Raw genomic sequence first — 20,857 nt, 5'->3', positions numbered from 1 at the left:
TTCATGGGAACGTTTATCAAATGTAGATAGCGCAACGTTCACTAATTAGTACTTTTCCTCTCATATTTAAAGATGAATTTTACAAAAAACAAACAAACTTTGCAGTCAAAAGAACTACACATACTGATTAATTTTGCAGGTTCACATTTTTTATAAAAGTGTGCTAATAAATGAAACATAGATCTTGGTGCAGAAAAAGCCCTTTTCGAGCGGCAATCCGAACGTTTTAGTTTTTACGTTTGCCGCTAGGAAAAGTACTGTGACGTAATAGTTGCCAAACAAACCGCCAACGCCAGCGCGTTGATTGTAAATAAACATAGCCAGTGCATACGGAGAAACAGAGGCGGAGTCTGTTTTGACTTTGTATTCTGAACAGAGTCGAGTAACGCTATATCAATTCAAACCTACTCTGAACGAACCTAGAACAGTTACTTTTGACACAGATCTGACAAGTTCTAGTGATCAGGACAGTTCCACGAGCGAGAGTAGCGGAACTGTGAGTGATACTGATAGCGTCCAGGCCGGTTGCGAGTCGGTCATACCTCCAGTGGAAGAATGGTAAGCCTAAGTCATGACAATAAACATGGTCTGTATTATTTCACGTGCAATTTTAAGCATCTCGAAACCTGTCTGGTGTTTATAAATTATTGGTATCACAGACTGGGTTTTATTTGTTTATACTTTGCCGAGTATGGTAACTAACACTCGGCCTTTCCACAATCATTGTACCGGGTATTTATTACTCGTAACAAAATGAACTTCAATTATACGTCATAATTCTGTCTATAAAATCAAACTAGATGTAGCAGTCTGAATAGTTAATTTAATATTTACCATAAATGTATAATTTGAATGACATATTCCATATGTTTGTGCAAGGTGTAGGTGTGGTTTATGCGAGCAGATGCCAACCAGAAGAGTGCGTTTATTGTCGCTCATACGACAAGGTGTCAAACCGATTAAAAGATGAAGAGTGCATTACCCAGACTCGAGGCTTTGATGGAAACTGCCTGAATACTGATGTTTTGGAAACATCATACTATGAATTTGACTTGAATGATGAGGAGCCAAGTCACGAGTGTATAGTTTTCAAAATGGAATTAAACCTAAAATAGTATATTTGAGTTTAACCTACAATTAAAGATACTGTTTATCCAAAACAATGATCCTACTTGAAACACACGGAATCCAAAACAGTGGGATCCGACACAAAACATGAGTGTTCAAAGTGATCTTGACAAAGCTTTGCATAGTGTGAAGGAGTCCAGTTCTTCCTATTGACCATCCGCACCCACTGTCGCCACCTTGCCGGTTCCTTCTTCTTACACGGAAACGAAAAGAAGCTTTTGCCCCATGTCGAACTGTTTTTACAAACATAAGCAACGCAGTAAACCATGTTGTCACAAAACAAACATAAAGTAGCAATATCAAAACAAAAATAGTCTCACAAAGTATGTAATCCAAAAAAAAAAGCACCGATAGATTTACATAAAACACCAGCACTGAAATGAACAAAATGGTCGGCGCGCAACAAGCATGTTTGGCAACTATTACGTCATAGCTGTAAAACGTCACGGAAACAGCTGAACGACCGAGAGGAACTTGAGTTCAAGGACCCGCATTTTTGGTTTCATTTTTTACTTAAAAACTAAAGTGTTTAAAAATACGGCAACCACACAGAAATTATACCTAACGAAAGTAGTTTCTAAGGCTATTATTAAATTTGTTGAAAATTCACCTTTAACAAGGTAATAAGATTTGTTTCTATATGATTTTATGAACCCCTGACATATTAACTTTGAGTAATTATTTTATGTCATTGTTGATAAGTACATCATCCATTTATAGTATTATTCTTTCTTAGAGATTAATGTTTTTTTAATTCTAGGGTTAAGAATGTTTCTTATGCATATATTTGGATAGTCGTTTTTAGAACTTATCCCAAGCTCAGTCGTGTGTTAATGGCAGTTTTTGTCCGAATACATACTGTCTCTCGTATGTAGTTCACCCATAATAATCAGTTTTCTAACAAGATGGAAACTCAGTGTAGAATTATTATTTACTTACGATGCTTTTCTTTACATAGAGACATATTTCCATCTTTCAACATTAACATCTTTGTTTTATAACTGCTTATTTTTAGTTTGTGTTCTATGCTTTAGATACGTTTAGCTGTACACACAAAGATTATATAGATATATATATATATGTTTTTATTTCCATTCCCCAAACCAGAGCTTCATAATATATTCTCTTTATAAACGCAATATCGATTAAATATTTTTAAACAAATTATTCACAGAAACGGTCACCTTAAACTATTCCGGACATCTTATCATTACGAGTAATTTTTACATAGTCCAAACAGAACTTCTTTCAGATTTTAGCCTAATATAATTCCATACCATATCACATACTGTATAAGCTATTCATAGCTTTTAAAAAAAAGAAAAAAATACCAAATATTCTAATAACACGAAGTGTTTGGTTACCAGGAAAATCTTTGTTTCACTCCACGTGTTTCTCATTCAAACCAACACTTACTATTTCGAATCACTAAGTCTTCTAGTACAATGGTAAGTTTTCTTGGAGATGGATTTTAGGGCAAACTGTTTGATGAACTAAAAACCATACTTTATCGAAGAACGAACGGAATCTTTTTCTTCTCTTTACACGCTTGAAAAGATTCAATCGACTACCAGTTATCAGTCTAGTTAAAACTGAACAAATCAATACTGTAAATTTTCTGAAGACAGGCAGTATATAAATCAGATGTACACAGCTAAACCACCTCTTTGAAAACTGAGTATCATTGGAGATCCAAGAAGTTCATTAACAGAAACACAAACAAAAGATGGAAGGGAAGAGAGAGAAAGACAACAAAATTATGTGTACATTATGTTTAGGAGGGGTATGGTCTCCGAGATAGTCGACCTATTGACCCTGGTTGATATGACGTTCTACTTGCACTGAACTCGGCTGGATCAAACATCAATGGACCTTGTGGCTCCATCTACAGGTGAAAGTCAACATACACTAATTTTTCGGTACAAGAAAATAACCGTTGCTGTTCTTAAGCATGTAACAGTTAAAAATACTTAATATAAGTGTGCTTAAAAAGTTTTAAAGTTTTTAAAAAACTTAATCTAACAGAGACATCACTTCGATTTCTATTCATATTTTTAATGCGAAAATATTACTTTATATAACGAAAAGATAAATTATAGATTGTAGACACAATGAGTATATCATACAATTGTTATTTTAGGATAGTCACAAAATACGTATTATGTTATAACAAGGTAGTTACTACACTCAACAATCAACGTTTACAGGTAACTTTATGAAAACGTAGTTACTTCACCCAATCAACCTTTATGACAACAGTTTTTTAGCTTGTGCTATGTTTAACTCATGGAAACCATGAAACCAATAGAAATTTTACTCGTAAAACACAAGTTTAGTGTTTCAATAAATACTTTAATCTATACATGCCATGGTTTAACTCAGACTACTTGCAAAATACTTTTTACACTTACTGTTGAATTCGAGGTTTCCAAGACATCAGGAGTGTTTGGCTGAGAGTGTGGATTACCAACTTGAGATGGTCCAGTCAAAACTTCAGACGTTCCAGTATTAGAAGGATCTGGAACTGTGTAGATTAATTTGTTATAGCAATAAAGAATGAGAGAGAAATTTTGTTTCTTACATCTGTATGTACAGTACTTGCATTTTAACATTCCTATCTACAGACAACACCAACTGTAAATAATATTCTTTCAAAAATATTCTAAACCCTTTGTCCTTGATAAATATATAAAAACAACAGCAAATACCATACAAAATCTAGACAAGCAACAATTCAAATACCATACAAAATCTAGACAAGCAACAATTCAAATACCATACAAAATCTAGACAAGTAACAATTCAAATACCATACAAAATCTAGTGAAGTAACAATTCAAATACCATACAAAATCTAGACAAGTAACAATTCAAATACAATACAAAATCTAGACAAGCAACAATTCAAATACCATACAAAATCTAGACAAGTAACAATTCAAATACAATACAAAATCTAGACAAGCAACAATTCAAATACCATACAAAATCTAGACAAGCAACAATTCAAATACCATACAAAATCTAGACAAGCAACAATTCAAATACCATACAAAATCTAGACAAGCAACAATCAAATAGACAAGCAACAATTCAAATACCATACAAAATCTAGACAAGACAACAATTCAAATACCATACAAAATCTAGACAAGCAACAATTCAAATACCATACAAAATCTAGACAAGCAACAATTCAAATACAAGCATACAAAATCTAGACAAGACAAGCAACAATTCAAATACCATACAAAATCTAGACAAGCAACAATTCAAATACCATACAAAATCTAGACAAGCAACAATTCAAATACCATACAAAATCTAGACAAGCAACAAATACCATACAAATAGACAAGCAACAATAAATACAACAAAATCTAGACAAGCAACAATTCAAATACCATACAAAATCTAGACAAGCAACAATTCAAATACCATACAAAATCTAGACAAGCAACAATTCAAATACCATACAAAATCTAGACAAGCAACAATTCAAATACCATACAAAATCTAGACAAGCAACAATTCAAATACCATACAAAATCTAGACAAGTAACAATTCAAATACCATACAAAATCTAGACAAGCAACAATTCAAATACCATACAAAATCTAGACAAGCAACAATTCAAATACCATACAAAATCTAGACAAGCAACAATTCAAATACCATACAAAATCTAGACAAGCAACAATTCAAATACCATACAAAATCTAGACAAGTAACAATTCAAATACCATACAAAATCTAGACAAGTAACAATTCAAATACCATACAAAATCTAGAGAAGTAACAATTCAAATACCATACAAAATCTACAAGCAACAATTCAAATACCATACAAAATCTAGACAAGTAACAATTCAAATACCATACAAAATCTAGACAAGTAACAATTCAAATACCATACAAAATCTAGACAAGCAACAATTCAAATACCAATACAAAATCTAGACAAGCAACAATTCAAATACCATACAAAATCTAGACAAGTAACAATTCAAATACCATACAAAATCTAGACAAGCAACAATTCAAATACCATACAAAATCTAGACAAGTAACAATTCAAATACCATACAAAATCTAGACAAGCAACAATTCAAATACCATACAAAATCTAGACAAGCAACAATTCAAATACCATACAAAATCTAGACAAGCAACAATTCAAATACCATACAAAATCTAGACAAGTAACAATTCAAATACCATACAAAATCTAGACAAGCAACAATTCAAATACCATACAAAATCTAGACAAGCAACAATTCAAATACCATACAAAATCTAGACAAGCAACAATTCAAATACCATACAAAATCTAGACAAGCAACAATTCAAATACCATACAAAATCTAGACAAGCAACAATTCAAATACCATACAAAATCTAGACAAGCAACAATTCAAATACCATACAAAATCTAGACAAGCAACAATTCAAATACCATACAAAATCTAGACAAGCAACAATTCAAATACCATACAAAATCTAGACAAGCAACAATTCAAATACCATACAAAATCTAGACAAGCAACAATTCAAATACCATACAAAATCTAGACAAGCAACAATTCAAATACCATACAAAATCTAGACAAGTAACAATTCAAATACCATACAAAATCTAGACAAGTAACAATTCAAATACCATACAAAATCTAGACAAGCAACAATTCAAATACCATACAAAATCTAGACAAGCAACAATTCAAATACCATACAAAATCTAGACAAGCAACAATTCAAATACCATACAAAATCTAGACAAGCAACAATTCAAATACCATACAAAATCTAGACAAGTAACAATTCAAATACCATACAAAATCTAGACAAGTAACAATTCAAATACCATACAAAATCTAGACAAGCAACAATTCAAATACCATACAAAATCTAGACAAGCAACAATTCAAATACCATACAAAATCTAGACAAGTAACAATTCAAATACCATACAAAATCTAGACAAGCAACAATTCAAATACCATACAAAATCTAGACAAGTAACAATTCAAATACCATACAAAATCTAGACAAGTAACAATTCAAATACCATACAAAATCTAGACAAGCAACAATTCAAATACCATACAAAATCTAGACAAGCAACAATTCAAATACCATACAAAATCTAGACAAGCAACAATTCAAATACCATACAAAATCTAGACAAGCAACAATTCAAATACAATACAAAATCTAGACAAGTAACAATTTAAATACAATACAAAATCTAGACAAGCAACAATTCAAATACCATACAAAATCTAGACAAGTAACAATTCAAATACCATACAAAATCTAGACAAGTAACAATTCAAATACCATACAAAATCTAGACAAGCAACAATTCAAATACCATACAAAATCTAGACAAGCAACAATTCAAATACCATACAAAATCTAGACAAGCAACAATTCAAATACCATACAAAATCTAGACAAGCAACAATTCAAATACCATACAAAATCTAGACAAGCAACAATTCAAATACCATACAAAATCTAGACAAGCAACAATTCAAATACAATACAAAATCTAGACAAGCAACAATTCAAATACCATACAAAATCTAGACAAGCAACAATTCAAATACCATACAAAATCTAGACAAGCAACAATTCAAATACACTTCACAAATGTTATACTGTATATAATACTGTTTTGTATGATGTCAGAGTTCTGAATACACTGATATTTGTATTTCTAAGTGATCACTAAGATAGTGTCATACGAACCTTAAATATGATTGTTCTTAGTTTCCAATTTCTCAAACCTCCCCATCTTTTATCATTGTCTTCAGGAACTTATTTCCCGTAACCAACTTGCTTTTATATTATGGTTACATTATAAAGGAAAAAATGTTAATTCACATAATTTAAACTCATTATAATGGTCATGTTTGTCAGTATGTTGGTTTCTTTTGTAAACAATAGCAATAATATATTTTCTTGTTAGTGAGAAATCAATCTTGTAATTATAGATAGGTTAATTTATTATTTGAAATGTGTTGAAACTACACGATGTCCCAAAAGTCTGGCCTCATAAGGAAAGAAAACATTTTATAGAAATTATATGTTCTTGAAATGTTTGTAAAGTACAAAATGGTATGGAGAGAGGGTGTGTCCAACCGTGCCTTGATGATGAATCCTGGAAATTAGGTGAAAAACCTCCATTGACAACTACTGGCTACCTAGTTTAGAAACAGTTCTCAAATACACGTTAATGAACTATTCTTTAAATGAAAGAAAAGTTGTGTAAGAAGGGGGAAGAACCTGACAGGTTTGTATTGTACAAACTAGTCAAGAATATATAGCCAGGTAGAATAGATAGGTAAAGTTATGTTGTTTTGTACAAACTAGTCAAGAATATATAGCCAGGTAGAATAGATAGGTAAAGTTATGTTGTTTGAGAAATGAACTCATAAGTTGCATATTTAAAGACAAACAAACTGGAAAAAAAAAAACTTCGTGAGATCAAATATTAATTTGATTGAACACATTCATAAAGCAGATTATTATTATTGTTATTAATAGTAAGTGTGAAACCTCAGTTTATCAAATAACTATGGCAGACTTATCCAAAGAAGTATTGAAAACTGAAGGAAAATTATTAAAAAATAAAACCTTTACCTTTTTAAAAAATAAAGTTAACAGTAATGTTATGGTTAATAAATCTAATAAAAATAAACAATCACTAAATTTTGTACAGTGAAATGTCAGTTATACGTAAAGATAAAAACCTAACATTAAACTGAGATTGACTCTTAAAAGTAATAGAATATTTTTAAATTAATTCATAAAAATATTTCTACAAACTAGTGAAGAGTTTAAGACCATATAATATGCAAATCCCTGAATTCTATGGCTGTTCTAAAGATCATAATTACACTATGTAACAAAATTGTTACTTTTTCTTGTTCTTGGGCAGAAAGTGTTATTTCCCAATTGCTTATGCCTAAAGTAAATGGAAAAAGACTTATTTTTCTCTTCAAACTTTGGTTTTGTGACCTGGGAGTGTATATCTTGTAGATAAAGTTATGCAGATGTACTCCTATGATTTGACCTGGGAGTGTATATCTTGTAGACAAAGTTATGCAGATGTACTCCTAATTAATACTGTTTATTTTCCGTTGTTAGTTTGGTTTACTTCAACAATTTAAATTGAAGAAAGTTTGGTATTTTTAACGTGACTTGACACTTTTGAGACATGTATTAATGTTTGATTGACTGATATGGTTCCAAGTTAATTTCAAATGAATCAGTTGTTAATAACTCCTGACAAAGCTGTAGTAGTGAAATACTGAGATACCTTCTAGGTATGGATTATTTAACAGACATGCTTAGTAATAAATTCCAACTTGTGTTAAAACAAGTTAAGAATAATTATTAACAGATAAACCAGTGAGGTACATCTGGCAAACAAGAGATGACACTGGTGATCATAACCACAAACTTGTTTGTTGAACTCGGCAGACCAACCATCATCCACAAGGTTCTCCATGAAACAAGGGCGAAACGTTGTTCGCTCTTCTATGTAAAATATTTTCTCAACCCAAACGAGCCGTTTTTGCATATATATTTCTCTAGAAGAGCATCTAGTCTAAAAATCTGACTTTTAACCTTTGAACTACCCATTAAGAAGAGGTTACTGATCATGTCAAACCTGGTGATGGTATTAGAAGGTTAGGCATTGCTGAACCGGATGGAGGAGGAAGTAAATCTGGTGTTGGCACAGGTTTGTTGGTTTCTCCAGGGTTCAGGATATCAACATAATTTTGTCTCATTCCTGTAGACAAAGAGAAAAAATATTATTATTTACTATTTTAACTATTGCAACTTTCCATTTCCAACACTAGTACAAAACCAATAATGATATTCTTATGTTGTTTACTAGAGATGTGTAAAACATATTTCACCAAAAACTTGTTTATATTAATCAGCATTTATTAAAAAACAGCAGAAAGCATATTATAGTTAAGCTAAAGTAAAGTACAGGTACAATGATATACTTATGAAATATTGAAGGTATGTCACATATTTCATAAAATAAAGTGAACAAACCTTTTCCTTTTGGTCTCTGAAATCTATTGATACCAGACTGTGGGCCACTAGGTGGAACTTTGGGTTTTTCAGGAACTTTATCTAGGGTTACAAAAAGAATAATGCATTAAAATGCTATAACTAATTACCAGTCACTATAGAAATGATCTAATGTAAAAAAAACAAATTTTCAAGTCTGAAAACTTTTCATTAATAAATGAGAGAAAACAATCTCATATTTAAAATACAAAACATACAAATCAATCAAACATCTTAAGATTTCCACAAGTCGTGGAAAAATGACTTACTCAGAAGTTCAGAGTCCGTGGGTGGTGCAGCCATCTGACCTGATGAAGATCCATCATCATCCCCATCAGTATTAATCCAACACTTCTTCTTTTCATCCCAGATAATCTATGTTAAAATGAATAACATGTTTAATGATGAATACATGTATAATTAACATCATTCAACACAACACAATGCTCCAGATATTCTCCAAATTAATGGTTTATTTTTTTGGATCACCACAAACAAAACTGTTAAAACAACATGGAAAACAGGTTAAAATAAGCAGCAAACAACGTGTGATAAAACTGGCATTTCTTAAGAGAACTGTTGCAATGAATCTAGAGACAAATGCCATGGTTAACAACATTTTGTAATTTTCATGACTTGTTACCAGTCAGAACGTTATCTGGATCATCTCTATTAGTCACAGAATCGTGTGGATCATCTCTATTAGTCAGAGTTTTATGGATCACCTCTATCATACAAATAAAGTGGTATCCTAGCAGGACGACACACTAAAGACCTTACACTATATTAAGATAGCTCACTCCCTAACTCTACAAGAAAAATGAAATTCAAATCATACATGGTTCATATAATAACAGTTTCAGAACTGCCTGTTTAATTACATCCTTCATGAGAAACCACAGCTTAAAATTAATGTTTTATTCTTTTTTAATACAAAACAACTTGATCTGTGTACACTGTTCACAATTTAGTGTTCATTAATTCCACTAAGTGTCCACATTTAACCCATTCACTATGGCTGGTGCGCATATAATCCTTCTCTTCATTGTGTCAACTTCGACTCAATGTCATCTTGTACATTCATAAAATAATCTCAATTTTCACCAGCTTTAGTGATGTTTGCTGCCACAGCTGCAAGTTGTTGCTGTACTGGCCTCTCTAGCATCTTGAGGGACACTGATGCATAAAATGTGGAACTAACTTATGGTATGGTATCATATAATATAACGTTAATGGACTATATTACCAAAACAAATTCAAGATCCAACACTTTGTACAGGAATTTTAAAAGCAAGAATTCATGTGTGTTTCAACTGTAGTGAACAGGAGAACATACAGAGGCTGTACGTACCAAGTACAGTAAATGGGTTAACGGTGAGTGCTTTAATATGTCTGACAGTCAGTCATAATACGATTCCATACAACATTATGACAGTTTAATAAAACACAGGAAAATGTGTCATTCAGGAGCTTGGAACTGTTTGCAGCAAATATATAGAAGGACAGTGTGTCAAGTTCATAAAATAGTTTACTTATTAGCAAGTTTGTCAGTCGTATGATATTAAAACTTACTAATAGAAACAAGTAATTCAACAGAGATAGTGTTGATATACAGGATTAGGTGCACAGTAAAGGATCTAATACAATGCAGTGCTCACAATTACAGTGTATAGTTCACTTTAAATGCTTGCATCCAGACACCTCACAGATCCATTTCTCTTTTACAAGGATATCATTCAAATTTAGAAAAAAATATTTCCTAGAGATTGACAAAACCCAACCTTTATGACTGTTCAGTGACCAATCCATAACTGTCCAGCTTTATACACTCCTAACAAGCACAAAACACTAGCAATGTTAGGATGCTGAATACCAAAACACAGAAGATACTTAGAAAGTTATAAAGTGTATGAGAACACTTAGAAGACGTAACAAGTGCCAGCAAGAAGCAAAAAAATCCTCACATTTTAAATGAGAACTTATTACAGTCAGTAATTAGTAAAATCATCAAACATAGAAATCAACACTGAAAGTGTTATTACTTAATTTGTCAGCTTTTGTCCACAAAATTATATTCAGTGATGTTTTTATCTACAGCAGTACACATGAGTAGCAGTCAATAACAACATTGTTCCTTTCTATCACACCTCTCACTTGGAGTCCTACAATTACACTAATTATAATTTTCACTCCATCTTCGTAGAATAATGCCTTTAATCATGTATGTAACATAATACAGCAGTTGTGTGGTTGTTACAAAGAGGTTCCAAGAAGATCATGTCTTTGCTGACTCAGGTTTTTTGGTATTGGTGTATAAGCCATACTTGATGTTTTGCAAATGTTCCACTATTTGTAGCCATCCCAGTAGACCAAACAACCTGTCTCAAACACAACATTTTGTTGTCTTCAAAAAACTTGTTTCAAAATGTTTTCCCACTTTTTTTTTCATGTAATAGTTATTAACCTATTATCAACCCCTGTATTAGTCTGGGATTCAATCCCTGGTTTGTTTCTAAACTAATGATCTCAATCCTCTAACACAGACTTTGTTTAACTTTTGATAATGATCTTGAAACAAAATGGCTTACAATAAGCACAGATGTAACAGCACAAGTGGACCCAGAATAATCAAACAAAAATAATAACTTAAGCAGTCTCTTAAACAAGGTTGTGATTTGCTTAAAACCTTTGCAAGGTTTATACCTAAATGAAAACAAGACTTTCTCTATAACTAAGCAATCAAACCCCTAAAAGCACAGATGCATAACACTGACTTGACTGAAAGGTAATATTCTACACCATTCTATTACCAGAAATAAACAATTTATTTTAAACTACTCGTCAAGTTTCAATACATTTCTTTGTCTGTTGTGGTTTGGTTACAGTTATACAAGGGATATCTGCTCTAGCTATCCCTAGTTTAGTAGTGACAGACAAGAGGGATAGTAGTTAATGCCCACTGCCAACTCTTGGCAGTTAAGACTAACAAGTGGGATTTGATTGCCACTCTTATAATGCACCCAAAGCCCCACATAAAGAATATTAAAGAAATATATTATCAGAATATGTTTTTTATTACATAATTTATGACTGATTTATAACACTGCTTTTAAGGCAAGGTACTCTGAAAAAATAAACAAAAACTCCTCTATAATAAATGTTACACTAAGATAAGCAAGGGCAGAGAGAAGTAAAAACATTTTAAGATATATAATAATAAAATTCTTTCTAACCTAAAAGTGTGAACATTTTAATGAACTCAGAACTTATAATGGGATGGATGATAGTTGGACACAGTTCAAAGAACTACATTATAAATAGATGTGTACATTGTTACGGGTTTAAAACTACTTAGGATAACAAACGTAGTTTCATATTATAACTTAAAATCATGCTAAAAAGAAAAAAAAGGACAATTTAAATATATTAAGATTTTTTATTTAGGGGTTACCAGGTCGGTCAAATTGACCAATCCTGCTTTGAATTAGGGTAGAGAAAACAGATAAAAATAAAAATTAACTGGAAAAAAACTGATATAGATTTGCACATAAAATTTGGATTTTTGAAATGAGAAGTATTTTTAATCTTAATATGAAAATTAATTTGCCCGCAGACAATTCAAAACAAATATTCAATATATCAATGAACAAATCTTTTAGTTTACTAAAACCACTTCAATAAACAAATGCGATTTTTGGCATGTGAAAGACTGCCAGATTTTGTGAAGATGTACACAATATATTGAAACTTAGAAGTATTAAATCTATAAAAATACTAAGAGAGTACAAAGAGGTCACATGATCAATCAAACTTACTACACCCATACTGAGTTAAAGCAGTGACTTATTTTTAAATTTTACATTGGTAATTGTTTTATCCTATCAAACGTAGAGATAAATGTTGAAATGTCATTAAATAAATTATAATTTATTTTAATTTCAAAAGTATTCTTGCACAAAGCACTTCCATTTGCTCAGATGTTACCCAAAGCACTTCCATTGGATATGATTTTGTCCAGAACACTTTCATTAGGTCATATTTTGTATTAAGCACTTCCACTAGATTGGGTGTTGTCCAGAAAAAGAACACTTTTGTTATATCATGTTCTTCAAAGTAGTTTCATTAGATCATATATTCCATGGAATGCTTCTATTATATTTTCCAATGAATGTTTCCATTAAATCATATGTTATCTAGAACACCTTCACTAGATCACATGTTCCACAGAACACTTCCATTAGATCAGACGTTCACTGAACACTCATATCAAATGTAGATAAGTACTCAGAAACAAGGATTTACTAAAAACAAAAACAATGATTACTAAGCTAATCCACAGTTTTAGTCCATATATCAAACTGTAATTTAAAACATTAAGCTAACAGCCTATGCAATCAGTCTCAAAATTTAATATTTCTTTCAGAATGTCTAACAAGGCAACACCTGCTTTCACGTCATCTATTTCATTGATTTGGAGAATACACTGTGGTCATCTACTAAATCCTCTAATATCATGTTTTAATGAAATACTTATGTGAAAACACCTTAACAGAAATAATCCATACCTTTGGATTCTTATCATCTGGAAGAATCATCTTCTTTGGCCCTTTAGGAATAATAATGTTAAATATTCCACCAAGCCAACTTCGACCAGCCTTTTAAATGGAAACACAAAAAATAACTAACAATTGTGTAAGGCACATTAATCTTATGAAAATAATTCGTCAGTAAGTACGTTTTTCACAAAATCTATACACAACATATTCCAACAATTAACTGTGTTACCACATGAAACTTCAGAATGTCATAATTATAAAACATTTTATCAACACTTAATATATCATGTATCTAATTTAGAAAGAAACAAATAATCTGTAAAAGTAAAAACTAACTTGTGGCTTGTTTTTGTCCTCTTTCTTTTCTATCTTTTTTTTCACCAGTATGTGAAGTATTTAAGGGCTGCTGTTGAGTTGCTTTATATAATGTGCTGGGGTTGCTTCCAGAGCTCAAAGAGCTGTCTCTTCGTTCTCTACCAAAACTGCCAGTGCTGTCTTGCCGTTCACGAGTGGAGGACTGTTTACTCAGGGGAGGAGCTCCATAATTCTGTGATTTAAAATAAAAGCTATTTCAAATCTAGTGGCCACACACTTTCAGCCAGTACATTCTATAACTACATGCAAAATGTATACAAAGTGACATGGACAACACAAACAAGCTAGGTAACAAATACAACTCATGCATACTGTACTACATGAACACACTAACTCAACACTTCAGACCAACTTACGCTACCCAGCCGTGGTTTTGAGGAATGGTGCAACTCTTCCTGGAACATGCTTCACTTTTCCTTTCTTGTCTTTCAGGTTTACGACAACGAAGTAAGCTTGACTGTTGCTTGTCTGGACACTGTCCATACTCCACTGATGTGGTCTTCCTTAAAAATTTCTTCTTCATTGATGTTTCTCCTAGAGAGTCTTGTTTTTCAGCAATGTCACTAGAAGACAAGTTTTTATCACTCCAATAGTCAGCATGTTCAGAACACAGATTAGGCTGTGAGCAGCAAGGTGCATCTACAGGAAATGTTGTCTTCTTACGACGCTCACCACAGATGCCTACTGGTCGGAACAAACTTGTATATTCTTGAATGGTTCCTTTATCAGAAGGGGTGGCAACTCTGCCAAGCTTCAGAGCAACAGGGGGTACCTTCACAGTACACGGTTCATCAATAGGAAAGGTTCCACCAAATACCAGTGGTTGTTTCTTCAATAACGAAGCAATAGCTAAATGTAACTCTGTGTATGAAGGCTGTTGGCCAGAGTTTACTGTGGCTTTCAAATGCTTAGAGACCGATGTTTTAAACAGATTTCCAGAATTCTTGGTGCGACGGTTACTTGACACTTCTTTTCGTTTACTAGTAAGCTTTTCACCCCCTGACAAATGCTGAAGCTCTACAGGTTTATCAATGGTAAAAGTTTTGGATGTCTCTATTTTTTCAATAACAGTTTTATTTTTCTTCTTTTTCCTTCTGCAACCAAATCGAAACATTTTAATTCCAATCTTCTGTACCTTTCCAGACTCTTTGTCACTAACCTGACTGGTACTTCCAGAGTTAATATCATTTAAACAATTCTTCATGCATGACTGAGAGTTGGACGAACGGGCCAAGTGGCTCTTTTCTGGGCTACAATCAGAACTACTGTCTGTGATCTCCTTGCCTAATCCTTTCCTTGCTAGTAATCTTTGTCTGTACAAAACGAACCTCTTTATTCTACTAACATCTGTGCCTTTTGTTTTCTGTCCTCTAGAATTACTCATATCAAACTGAATTTTTTTCTTGGTTTGATCATGAAAGTTTTTCTTATCTGATTTCAAACACGAATTCAATAGTCTAGGCTTAGTATCTTCTCGTAGTAAAGACTGCATCTCTTCAGTGTTTGCCTTGCCTGATGGAGCATGATGAGGAGTGCTCTGTGTGGTAGTGGATGACCCTCCCTCACAGCTTTCAGAATCACTTTTTGGAAGTAAAGGATCCATGTCCCTGTAAGAGTCTGGTAAGAGAGATTCCTGATCACTTGAATACTTAGTTTCTTTATGACTGATTGCTTTAAGTAAACCATCTTGCTCATTGTAAGTTATATGTCTGTTCAGTTTTTGTTTCTTGGGGCAATCAGATAAATCTTGATCCTCACCAATGAGAAATTCAGACAATTCCAGCTTCTTATTGATGCATTCAGGTATATCCTGCTTCAGGTCAGTAAGGTGCAGACAATTAATATGTTGAGAGGTACTTGTACATTCTTGCTCTTTAACAATGGGATGTTTAGTTATATCTTCTTCTCTACCATTAGTAGAATGCATTGGTAGTTGCTGACTTTGTTTCCTGGAACTTGGAAAGGACAGATTCTGATTGGAGGAAAAATTGTGTATTTTTGATTTTTGATCATTAGATGACAACTGGATTTGGTGACTTAAAGGTTTAGATAAGGAATGACCTTTGTTCCCAGAAGACTCAGCCAAACAGTGACCTTGATTATGAGAAGATCTGAGTACAATATTTTGCTGACCATTAAAGTACAAACACAATCTCTCCTCATCACTGGTTGATACAATGCGCTTGTTAAATGTCTCTTCTTGATCTGTTGAAGATTTATGTAAAACTAGTTCTTCTGAAACAAATGATTTACACAAAATCTCTTCCTGATTACAGGACGAATTAGGTACTGACAATTCATGTTCACTGGAGGATTCCTGTAAACTCTGATACTGATCACAGGAAGAGTTAGGAAAGACATGTTCATGATCGCTCGAAGATTTTGGTAAAATCTGATCCTGATTGCAGGAATAATTAGGTTTGGACTGTTCACGATCATTGGAAGATTCCAGTAAAAACTGTTCCTGGACATTTAGCCAATTTTGTTTACAATCAATGGATGATTTACACAGACACTGATGGTGTTCCTCGAAGAATAAAAGATTTGAGTTTACCTGAGGAGGCGAACAAGATCTCCTCTCCTGAGTGGCAGCAAACAGAAAGAAAACAGAGGAACGTACTGTAAGTTGTCTAATTAAGGCATCATTAAATGGCAACAATGAAAAAAAAAAGCATTTCTGCTAACAGAAATGTGTTTACATATATTAACTTAAATATATACTTATAAAATAAGGTGTTTGGCTTTGAATAACAGTTACAAATGAGGAAGCTCAGCTTATCATGCTGTTAATAAGCAGATTAAGTTAAAAATTACTTAAAAGCAATTGCATACTTAAGTATGTTTAACCCTAGAATCACAGATGAGGTAATGTGACCCCCCCCCAATCAACTTTTGTCTATGCATTTTTCTAAATTATCTATGCACCAAATTGCTTGTTGGTTGCAATAACAATGTCATTCAAAAAAGTTAAAACAAAAATTCTACCAATGTTACAGTTAATCACTCTGTTTACTACTGGGGTCCTTAGGTAACTTGCACAGAAAATGAGTAATGTCTCCAATTTCTTTTACCAGTTTCTTTACAATGAGTGTTTTAACTTGTAACAGACAAAAATACTAACTTATTCAATATGACACATATAGAACCCCACAACTCTGAGTGGAATGACAAAAAACCAGTAATATGACAATTAATATCAAATATAACATTACTATGAATTGAGTTCAAGATCTTTTATATAGGTAATACATGCAACTCCCATGATTGTAAGCAGAATTAGATAATACAGGCCTCTAATCACAGTGAACTGGGTTTAGTCTCCTGTAGGTCTGATTAAGAAATGTACACACACACACAAACATAAAGGAATTAGAAAAAAAAATGGCTTAAGAATGGCTAGTGTGACTTAAGCATAAGAATTATTCTTCCAGTTAAGCCTCACTCCTTATAACCTAGTGGAGATTCTTCATATTTTATCAAACATTGATTTAAATAGTAGTTCTAATGTTATAGTTTGAATCTCAAAAGTTATAAAAGGACAGTGGGTTTATTGTCTCAACCTTTAACAAGTTATAACCTTGTGAAAATTTTTATTCCTAACAAAAGCTTGATTACTAGCTCCAAGGTTATATTCTTAACCCTAAAAAAACAATAAAGTTACATTCTCATCTTTCAATAAGCTACAGAATGGGTGGTGTTCTTAACCCTTAAAATAAAATACACATTTGGACATTCCTAACCCAAACAACATCTTGCCTTGAATGATGATAGTTCTAAGGTTATATCCTTAATCTTTAACAAGTTATAATACGTAGTGTGTCAATTAGGAAACTTTTCAGAAATTCAGTTCTTTAAATTACTCATGAATTGTTGAAGTAAAACATTCACTTGCAGTACCAAAAAAAACACAAAATATGACATAACAGATGCCTTAATTAGTAACATTACAGCATATATCTGTGATACATGATCTGGTATTATACCACATTCTGAAGAGTTTTTGTTTTTATTATCACAAACATTAGTTCTTTACAACATCATGAATACTCTTAAATCCTGTTTAAAATTCAGGAATTGAAATACTGAGCATTAAGTTTTTATTGGATGTTAAGACAAACTGCACGAAAGGAAACAAAATTCAAATTTAATAAAACAATTTGCAACAAGCTTTAGTGGAAAGTGAGACAGTTTTTTATTGTAAAGACAACAAAAAATGCTTTGAAAATAGACTCCAAACAAGAAGTAAAGCTTTTCTTTATATGGATAAAAAGATCCAGCAATGAAATTAGAGTCATATCATGTTTTTTGAAAATACAACAAACTTGTATTTTTTCAAATCACTTTCTACAAAAATGTCATAATATTTTAATAAATATAGCAATTCCAACAACAAATCATTCACTTTGATTTATACAAGTTACAGTAAAAATTAAAAAGTTAACTAAGATATATTCAAACATTGTGCTGTATTTATACACACAAACACAGATCTAAGAAAATTAAATAATAAATATATCCAACTAATTAATTTAACACTTCAGTTGGTTGCGATTATTGTAGCTATTTAGTTTTGTAAGTGTTATCTTGTTTTTTAAATCATATGTGCATACCACCCACACACGTCTACACAAACACAAGCATACCACCCACACACGTCTACACAAACACAAATATTTCATTCTTCAAAACAGAATTAATATTCTAAGAATTATTATACACATGACTGACAGTATTAATATGAACTTTAATAAAACTGTATCTAACAAACTCGTGCTTTAAATAAAAATCAACAACAACAAAAGACAAACAGGTGATGGTTAACAACACTTTCCAGTCTACTTGGGGAACAACCATGCGAGTCTTTAGTTTCCATGATCATTACAGAGAGTCTTACAGTTTACAAATGTCCAACATATTACCTGTTGGATACTTGTACCATAGTAATCAAAAGTTCCCATCTCTGTAGATAACACTGGAGTAGTTTCTTGAGCTGTGGTATCTGCAATTGGAGAATCAGTTGCTTGGTACTTCTTGGTGTCTTGGTCAGTATCTGGGACAGAGTTTTGAGACCACTGGTGTGAGGAAAACTGACCAGGGACATAGGACACTGAAAAAACAAAATTAAAATTGTGTTTTTAATTTTAACCAATAAAGTGCAAGTTTTGTTTTAGAGAATACTGTATTCTTCCAAATGCTTGGTCTACAGAAATAGATATTTTTGTCCTTATTAAAAAGCAGTACCTATAATTTCACATTTCAGTGAATACCCAGAATATGTTCATTAAATTCTAAAAAAAAGTGATTCCTGTTGCTGTGTGTAATCTACACTATTCACTTAAGAAACAATTTATCCACTATTTGGAATGAATGTCAACTGCAGACGAAAGAGAGACCATCAACGAACATGAACGGGGTAATTAAAAACTTTGTTTTTATGTGTTAGAGATAATTATAAAAGAATATTAGTATCGGCTTATTAATATTGTGCAGACTTTAATAAAGAGCTAATTTAACACTAATAGTTATCTTGATAAGTTTGCTTATTACACTTGCTACCATCTCAAACCTTTAATAGAATTTCTGGAGATTTTGTGTTGATGTGCAATAACTGGTTACCTCTTTTCTATTTGTTGGTTTTAGGATAAGCACACTTCATGTGCAATAACTGGTTACCTCTTTTCTATTTGTTGGTTTTAGGATAAGCACACTTCATGTGCAATAATTGGTTACCTCTTTTCTATTTGTTGGTTTTAGGATAAGCACACTTCATGACAACTTTAAGTTTATACTGAGACTTATTAAAAAATTAAAATCTTTATGAACCAGACAAACACGAACTTACATTTATACTATTTATTTAACAATCTTAAAGTTTCATGCACAACCTAGGTACTGTTTGAACATTTTACCAACTAATTATTGCGTATGAGTTCAGATAAATCAAACTTTAAAACCTACTTGAGTGCTCGAGTGTATCATGGTTTGTAATATGCATATAACTTTGGTCCTCGGGTGAGTAGGACTGGTAACTTTCCTGGATCACAGCTCCACTGTAAATATTTGTGCTATCTGTGTAACAGAAATATTTAGAAATGCTTTCATCTGATAACCACACACATCTTAAATGCTTAGAAAGTAATCCAAAGACAAGCTACTTGGTCAAATACTAAGCTAACAATGTCACACAAAACTTCTCTTTTATGAACAATAAACACTAAGACGTCACAAGATATTTCTTTATACACGTGTCTTCGTGCTGTACAATGTCATAACGCTGTCTCCGTACAAACATCTTAACAGTGTAAAATATCATTCAATATTAACTCTCATGTCTAGTAAGATAGGTTTAATCATTGAATTAAAAAAAATATTGAAAATAAACTTGTATTCTTTCTCATAAATTAAAAGGAATACGTTGTTTGAAACTTACTGAATAATTAAAGAAAATGTTATTTGGCTGTATAGTGTAAACAAAAAAATTATTATTTTGGGTTAATTCCACCTGATTCTAAACAAAATTATTACCCTTAAAGAATTTCTTGTTTTATATTTTTTATTTTCTGAGTATAATACAGCACTTACAGCCACCAGAAGAAGTGTCAACAGTTTTGCACACTTACAGCCTCACACATGGAATAAAAGTGGATTTATTGATTTTTTCAATCAATCTCCACTCTTCTGTTCCAGTGATATTTACAGG

General features: G+C 32.2%; 1 protein-coding gene across 1 annotated transcript; it reads right to left on the bottom strand.

Annotated features, from left to right (window-relative positions):
* Window positions 1-2,045: 2,045 nt before the first annotated feature.
* On the bottom strand, window positions 2,046-14,259 carry LOC143230349 (protein transport protein Sec16A-like). Its single transcript, XM_076463784.1, has 7 exons — window positions 14,119-14,259; window positions 13,792-13,881; window positions 9,496-9,601; window positions 9,209-9,289; window positions 8,811-8,933; window positions 3,540-3,652; window positions 2,046-3,013 (listed from the first exon to the last, which is right to left on the bottom strand). Exons 2-7 carry the CDS (start codon window positions 13,819-13,821, stop codon window positions 2,903-2,905), a joined length of 564 nt encoding a protein of 187 aa, XP_076319899.1. The 5' UTR covers window positions 13,822-13,881; window positions 14,119-14,259; the 3' UTR covers window positions 2,046-2,902.
* Between the last annotated feature and the right edge of the window lie 6,598 nt (window positions 14,260-20,857).

This window comes from Tachypleus tridentatus, chromosome 1 (genome assembly GCF_004210375.1).
Source record: "Tachypleus tridentatus isolate NWPU-2018 chromosome 1, ASM421037v1, whole genome shotgun sequence".
In the NCBI taxonomy this organism is placed as follows: Eukaryota; Metazoa; Arthropoda; class Merostomata; order Xiphosura; family Limulidae; genus Tachypleus; species Tachypleus tridentatus.
The sequence above is the reverse complement of the archived record's forward strand: the minus strand, read 5'-3'. Positions and strand labels throughout refer to the sequence as shown.

What these genes read in the sequence shown, in the direction of transcription:
- LOC143230349 (XM_076463784.1), bottom strand. Translation starts at nt 13,821, where the DNA reads ATGATTCTTCCAGATGATAAGAATCCAAAG. An exon ending in CACGGACTCTGAACTTCTGA is followed by an intron (nt 9,290 to 9,495) that starts GTAAGTCATTTT and finishes TTGTAACCCTAG; the next exon opens with ATAAAGTTCCTGAAAAACCC. An exon ending in TCAGAGACCAAAAGGAAAAG is followed by an intron (nt 8,934 to 9,208) that starts GTTTGTTCACTT and finishes CTTTGTCTACAG; the next exon opens with GAATGAGACAAAATTATGTT.